A 7,765-nucleotide genomic window follows, 5' to 3' on the forward strand; every position below is an offset into this window, starting at 1 on the left:
GGATATATATTAATCAGATATTGGATTAAAAATATGAAGTCCAATTTAAAATAGGTATAATTGTTGTCGCTCGTTAAAATAGGTATGATATGGGAGAATTTTAACTATTAGATATTTTTAATAGCTTATAATCGCTGTCTCGTTAAAAATATGAATCCAATCTTTTTATATAGGTAGAATTTTGACTATTTTGAAAACTTATTTAAAATTAGATATAACAACATAAATAATTATTTACTAAAAAAATAATAAACTAGTGGTTAAAGCCATATTCAATGTTTTTATTGCTTTAATGTTCCTTGTTCTTATCTTTGCGTCTATGTGCATTCTTATCTTAAAAAAATAAGGGAAATAATATAACTATGGTAACAAGTTCTCAGTCAAATCTCTAGAAAAATGTCACTAAAAAATAATAAATTAATAATTAAAGGAATATTCAATGATTTTATTGCTCTAGTTTTTTTTTGTTGGTGTTATCTTTATATCTATGTGCATTCTTATCTTATAAAAAGAAGTGAAATAAAATGAGTTTGAGTAATAGGTTTTTACTCGAACTCCTAGAACAATGTCATCATTTTCATACTTTACCCTTATTTTCTTTTGTTTTTCTAGTTTAATAGCAATATCTCACGCTATAAATAATGCTTTCAGTGTTGAACTCATTCACCGCGATTCTGTTAAATCACCGTTCTATGATCCAACACAAACTAAAATACAACAATTACTCAATGATGTGCGCCGTTCTATCAATCGTGCCAATTATATCAAAAAAGTATTATCTTCTAATATAAACAAATTTGAATCATCTTTGATCTATGATAATGGTTTATATATGATGAGTTATTCAGTTGGTACCCCACCATTTAAAGTCTATGGTTTTATAGATACGGGTAGTGGCTTGACATGGATTCAATGCAAACCTTGTAATATATGTTACAACCAAACCTCTCTTACTTTCAATCCTTCAAAATCTTCGAGTTACCAAAATATTCCATGCTCTTCCCTAACTTGCAAATCTATGAAGGATTATGCATGTTCTAATGATGGAGAGAAATGTGAATATACTATGAATTATAATCCTGGATCTAAGACCCAAGGAGATCTTAGCGTGGAGACTCTTACATTAGATTTCACCTCTGGATATGTTGTCTCATTTCCTAAAATTATAATAGGATGTGGACACACCAATACTTTGGCGTTTGACTATAATGGTCAAAGTTCAGGTATAATCGGTCTTGGAAAAGGGAATATGTCAATGATAAATCAATTAGGATCTTTAATTGATGGTAAATTTTCACATTGTTTAGCTGTCAATGAGTATTATAAAATGTTTAATTTATCTAGCAAACTCAATTTTGGAGATGTTGCTGTTGTTTCTGGTGATAACGTTGTTTCAACTCCTTTCGATAAAAATAAAGACCATTACTATCTAAGCTTGGAAGCATTTAGTGTGGGAAATAAAAGAATAAAATTTGGAGGGTTTAAAGGATTCAATTCTTCTTATAACATCATAATAGACTCAGGTACACCTCTAACTCTTTTACCTGGAAAATATTACGATAGGTTGGAATCAACTGTTATTGAAGTGGTAGAATTAGAGCGTTTTCAAGATCCTACTAGTTCATATAGGCTTTGCTACAATACCACATCCTCTCAACATCCAAAGTTTCCTGTAATTACTGCACATTTTAATGGTGCAGATGTTAAGTTAGATATTAATAGCGCTTTTATGTCTATATATGAGGGAATAAAGTGTTTTGCTTTTATTCCAACTATAGATGCATTCAACATCTTTGGAAGCGCGACACAAGTGAACTATTTAGTTGGTTATGACCTCAAAAAAAATATTGTCTCGTTCAAACCTACTAACTGTTCTAAGTTTTGAATGGATGCAAACTTTAGTTACCAAAATTACTTGGTAAATTGATAATAAAATTTATATTTTATTTCATATCTCTTTAAGAGAATCTCTAAGTTTTTTTAAGGATTTTTTTATAAGTTTGGTTTATCTTAATTTTCTATGATTTTTGTCATATATCAATTTTATCCCTAGATCAATAAATTGATTCATTCACAGAATGTTTGCATCATCTGCATATCAAGACATGCATTTCTTTAAGTATAATACCTAAAAAGTCAACCAGAATAAAATTTCGATTTTACAGACATATCGGTTGAAGCAAATCTCTATCTCGTGTAAAATTAGCGGGCAAAAAAATTTCAAATTCAAACCTGCAACTGTCTGTTTTGCTGATCTACGATTCGTGTAGTTTAATCTGGTGTGCTCATTTTATTTTTCTGCATCTATCTGAATTCATATTTTGATCAGTCTGAGCTTCTTTATCTGGATATTTTTAACTGTGATATTTGATCGGCGAATGTCTGTTTTAACGAAACTATATTTTGCGTATACTATTTTTTTGAGTATTTTCGCACCCGATTTTTATTCGTTTTAATTCCTTTCATTTTCTTAATCAAAATATCAACAAAAAAAAGTAGAAGTAAATAAATATTTGGTTTTTATTAAAAATATTTGAATTTTATTTTTATTTTGAATTCATTTTTAACACTAAAAAATATCTAAGGGGACTGTTTTGGCAATTGAACAAATAAGTAAATCCTAAGTGTTGATATATAAGCTAACTTGATTAGCCAAGGCAACAAATGAGCGCCACCTACCCTTATTTATAATTTTTTAATTATTTTAATAAGGAAAACCCTGAAAATTGTTTTTGATTATTCTATTTGCTAGAGCCATACAACTCTATACCTATTTACTTTCAAATTTATTGAAGGATTAGAGTTCCGTAGTTCGTATTAGAAAATGTTGTTTGGTTGATTGTTTTCATCCCTTGAAAGTTCTCACGCATCGAGGATGGAGAAGTAATTGATTTTGAAAAATGCCTCAATGCACTAGGCAGAGGACTTATATTTTGAAGTGAGTTTAGATTGATTTTATCCCAATTGATTATTTGCAAAAATATAATTATTAATTTATTTTAAAGAATTATATTATATATTTATTTAATGAAAATATTAAAAGGTTAATTATATAAACCAAAATATTATATCCCTTATCCTTAATTTTTTTGTTAACCGTTAAACCCTAAAATTTTCTTATAGATTTATCCCATGATTATCCCCATAATTGATTGCAAAAAAATGCAATACTTAATTTATTGATAAAAATAAATATTATATATTTATATGATATATTTCTTTTGATTGATTTGAAAAAAAATTCTAACTATTTTGATTTAAGAAAGTAAACCCATAGTGATATTATATATATAGTTATTTTAATAAAACATATTAAAAGTTTGATTAAATAATCTCAAAGATCATATCCATTATCCCTGATGTTTGTCCCTTAATTTATCCATTGTTTTTAGAGATTAATTACTATGCACTGTCAGTGTAAAATGTTTTACACAATCGATTCATCACCATCACCCGTTTGCATTACTTTATAGATTTGTAAAATAAAAGTCAAACTTGTTTCAACGTCCAACGACTATGATTAATTGACAGAGTAAAATTATTTTACATTATCAGTGTATATCAATTAAATTCTTGTTTTTATCCCTAAAAATTGTTATAGAATTTTATCACATTTAATTATTTGCAAAAATATAATTATTAATTTATTTAAGAAAATAAATTAAAATGGTAATTATATAAACACAAGTATTATATCTCTTATCCCTAATTATTAATCTCTAAAACCCTAAAATTTATCCCTATTTATTGTCTCAAAAATTATCCCAAAGTTATTCCTAAATCACCCCTTAGTTATCCCATAAATTTTTATCCCTTAAAACCTTAGGATTTTATCCCATATTACCCCTAAAATTATCCCATAATTATTGCATAAATATTTATCCACTAAAATCCTAGGATTTTATCCCATAACTTTATCTCATATTATCCCTAAAATTATCCCATTTAATTATTTGCAAAAAATATAATTATTAGTTTATTTAAGAAAATAAATTAAAAGGATAATTATATAAACCAAAGGGTTATATAAGCCAAAGAGTTATATCGTTTATCCCTAATTTTTTATCTCATAAATTATCCCATAAATTAATCCTAAAGCCCAACAAACAAAATATCAAAATAATTATATAACTAAGGGAGTAAGGGGAACCGACATACGGGGAGGATATTGTATGCGGTTAAATAGTAATATTTGTCTCTTTCTTCTACTCCTTCTTGCCGTATAGAGAGGAAGACTTCCCTGGTTTTCAGCAAATGTGTCGACTCTGGTGCGGGATTCTTTCTTCCTTTTTTTCTTGGATGGATGTGGAAGGTTTAAGGTTTAGTTGTTGTTCTTTAGTGTGAAGAGCAACAACGTTTAGGTAATTGATTTGTAAACTGTGCATGGATGTTGAAATTTGATAGTGATGAAATTTTTTTTTACTGTTTTTTCGTGTAATATATACAAGTTGAAGTCTCCTCCTGGTGTGTAGAAATTGAGTCAATTTATACTCAGAGAAAATGTTAGAAACTTGACTAGGAATAAAGGCAATTAAAATTATATTAAAAACTAAATTAAAAAGAAGTTAATGAAAATAACATTTTAATAAAAATATTCATGTAACATCATATCAATTGGGCAATGCAACTTAAGTAACTAAATGACAAAATAGGAAGCACGACCAGGATTAAAACAAGAGAGCTTGATCCAGCGGCTCATAACATGAAACATCATCGTCTTCTTCATGAAGACAAGAAAACCCTAATGCCATGCAGAAAAATGCAGCCATGCAGTGAATTTCTTCCAACTTCCACTCAATAATACAAGCGCTATAGGGCATCAAATGAGATGAAATAAAAACCAAAATTCAAGTACAAAATATGTAGATCATCATGGTATCCTTGTTTGAGTAAAATGATGGCTTGATCGTGGAGAAATATTGACAATAAGATGTCAATATGGGCACGGCATAATGGAAAATCACAACACAAATCCATAACATCAAGAACACAAGCATAAGATTGGCATTATAAACAAACATGAAACAACATGAGCATATGATTAGCAATGGCAAAACAGTAGTGATAATAATGATGAGCATGGTAAGCAAGCATAAGAATGAGGAAAACAATGGCCATGGAGGATTGAGTAAGATGGTTACTTTGCCTTGCTTGCCACGAAAATTCACCAATTCCCTCTTTAGGTTTAGGGTTTGTTTAGCTTAAATATGGTGAAACAAAGTGTCTAATGGGCTGAAATCCATGTTATCCATAATGCAAAGTGAGGTAAATTAGGAAAGAGGTGTCTTTGCCCTCTTCATCTGTCGTTAATATTGCTCACATTAGTGGCTTGACCCGCAGCGGTCGTGTTTTTTCTGCCCCACCCAAACCACAAGCTGACGTCCGAAGGAATGACAATGTTGATTATGTTGAAAGCCCGATTAGGAATGCTGTGAGCGCTCCGAATCCGACACTTGTTGCTAAGCCCTCCTCTATGTTGAGAACTCCTGCTTCCGCTGGCCCAAGTGGCAGTGCGAAAGAAGATTGTGATGAGTGTAGCGGGGTATTCGTTACCATTAGAGATATTGACTAAATCCAAGGTAAATCATACAAGTCGAGTTGCCACCGCACTTCTATTTATCCAAAGGAATGGTTAGAAAGCGAACAAAAACCTAAAAGTTTTATCGAATCAAAAACTAGTAAAAATGTCAGAGATCTGGGTAAGGGGGTTGGTTATGCAATGGGAAGGTGTTAGGCACCCAAAACATCCTAGGTACTCCTAGGGAGCCCTTTTCACATTTGTTGCAAAGGTTGTTATTTTTTGTGAAAATTTATTTGTGCAAACATGATTGAAGGGATGAGAAAAGCGTGTATGTTTATCTAATGTACTACTTACTAAAAGAAGGGTCAAAAGAAAATGACTCGCACGGATGTCGCATCAACTGCATACGTATCTCATCTGCATCGGAGAATCAGAATCTTCGTAGCTCGGCTACCTATGGGTTAAAGAGGAGTGTGCTCGGTAAGACATCGCATCTTATGCCTACGTATCTCATCTGGAATGAGAATCAGAGCAAAACGTAGTTCGACCACCTATGGGGTAAGGGTTGTGTTTTGGGGTGCTCATGCAAAAAGGCAGTCCTAGATGAAGGAACCGCGCTACCTTAAATGACATGCCACGAGAGGCTATACGAAACCTAAGAAATCGGTAACATGCGGGAAAAGTAAAGGGATCGAGAGATCTACCGTACGGATAAAGATCCGAAGTAACAGCAATTAGATAAATAAGAAACCCAAAGACTCTTCCAAGCTAAACACCATCAAAGAAAGTGAGTCAGTACAGGTAATTGGAATAAACCTCCAGGTGGTATCCCACAAATAAAGTGGAACACCAGGCAAGCCATCTCTGCAAGAGTCATATGAGCCCTCACAAAACAAAACTCAACAAACAGGTTAGAGAAACAAGATAGGGTAATCAAGAGTTGCCCCCAAATCAAAATGTAACCACATGAATCATGCCATTAAAATTCACAAAAAGCTCACAAAAAGCAACCAAGGGTAGGAGGCCTAAACCTCTTGTCAAACACATGCATCAAAAGGGTATCAAATTTACCCATAATACCTCATACATTCAGAGCATTCAAATTAAAAGCATAAAGTAATGGGAATAAGGGCAAACCTGATTGGAGAGACCGAACGAAATTGAATTGCCCAGTTGGGTTTGCAAAGCACTCTTAGGGTTTATATGAGAGGGAATTGGTTCTTTGCCGATGAGTTCCCTTCAGTCTCTGGAGGTTGCTCTGAACTCTGTTAGCTCTTCTCTCACTATCTTTTTCCTGCCATGGTAATAGGAATAGAATTTGAATTTTGTTTCATTGAAACTCTGAATTTATAACTTGATTTTTGTGGACCTGTGGGCTCAAATGAGAGAGGCCTAAGTCCAAAATTTTCTGTTATATTTTATTTATTTATTTATTTTGTTTTTTATTATTTTTTTTTTGTTTTTTTTTAACACGTGGGCTTCGCCTAGCGAGCATGACAGTTCATGAACAAACTTTTGCTCCTTCAAGATTAACGTTTTGACTGACGAATATACCCCATTTGAACCTGTTGGAAGTATCTCAAGGCATTCCCTTCTGTTGACTGATCATCTAAATAGAACCCACAAAGTGTCTTGGATGATACTCAAGCTTCAAACAAAAGATGTTAGTGACACATTTTTATGCTTTTGGTTAGTAAACAAAAGTAAGAGAAACAATGATGTATAATTCAAACATGCTTGGTGATCTCAAACCAATCACAAGGAGTCCCACCCAAAGGCAAAGGGAACCAAGATGCTAAAGATCCTTGAGGCAATGCAAATGCAATGTTATGATGCCATGAGGGATCTTAGGGTCAAAATTGGGGTCTTCCAGATGCCCCTATTTAAGGTCATTCTAGCCGGAGAAGTGAAGGTTAAAATCTTCGTCTCAACGGGGTAGAATGGGCTTAAATAATAACAAAGAGACGAATTTTGGTCCCTAAGAGACCTCATGATGCAAATGTAGGTATGAAAAATGGTAACACTCTGTGGATATATGTGTCTACAAAAGCAAAGAAATCAGAAGCCACTGATAATCCATATGAGCAATTCACTCCATGGGACCAAGACCCTGGGGACTCTCCTGGGGATAGAAAAGGGATAAAAATGCGCGAGCAGGTCACGAATCAAAGCGTGGGGAACAGAATTCCAAAGGGAAAAGATCCAATGGAAAGACTCGAGCTGACTAGAAGATGCATGTATTGG

General features: G+C 32.6%; 1 protein-coding gene across 1 annotated transcript; it reads left to right on the forward strand.

Annotated features, from left to right (window-relative positions):
- The first annotated feature begins 565 nt into the window (after positions 1-565).
- LOC127082682 (aspartic proteinase CDR1-like) lies at positions 566-1,951 on the forward strand. Its single transcript, XM_051022908.1, has one exon. It carries the CDS (start codon positions 566-568, stop codon positions 1,883-1,885), a length of 1,320 nt encoding a protein of 439 aa, XP_050878865.1. The 3' UTR covers positions 1,886-1,951.
- The last annotated feature ends 5,814 nt before the right edge of the window (positions 1,952-7,765 follow it).

Source organism: Lathyrus oleraceus, chromosome 5 (assembly GCF_024323335.1).
Source record: "Lathyrus oleraceus cultivar Zhongwan6 chromosome 5, CAAS_Psat_ZW6_1.0, whole genome shotgun sequence".
In the NCBI taxonomy this organism is placed as follows: Eukaryota; Viridiplantae; Streptophyta; class Magnoliopsida; order Fabales; family Fabaceae; genus Lathyrus; species Lathyrus oleraceus.

What these genes read in the sequence shown, in the direction of transcription:
- LOC127082682 (XM_051022908.1), top strand. Translation starts at nt 566, where the DNA reads ATGTCATCATTTTCATACTTTACCCTTATTTTCTTTTGTTTTTCTAGT.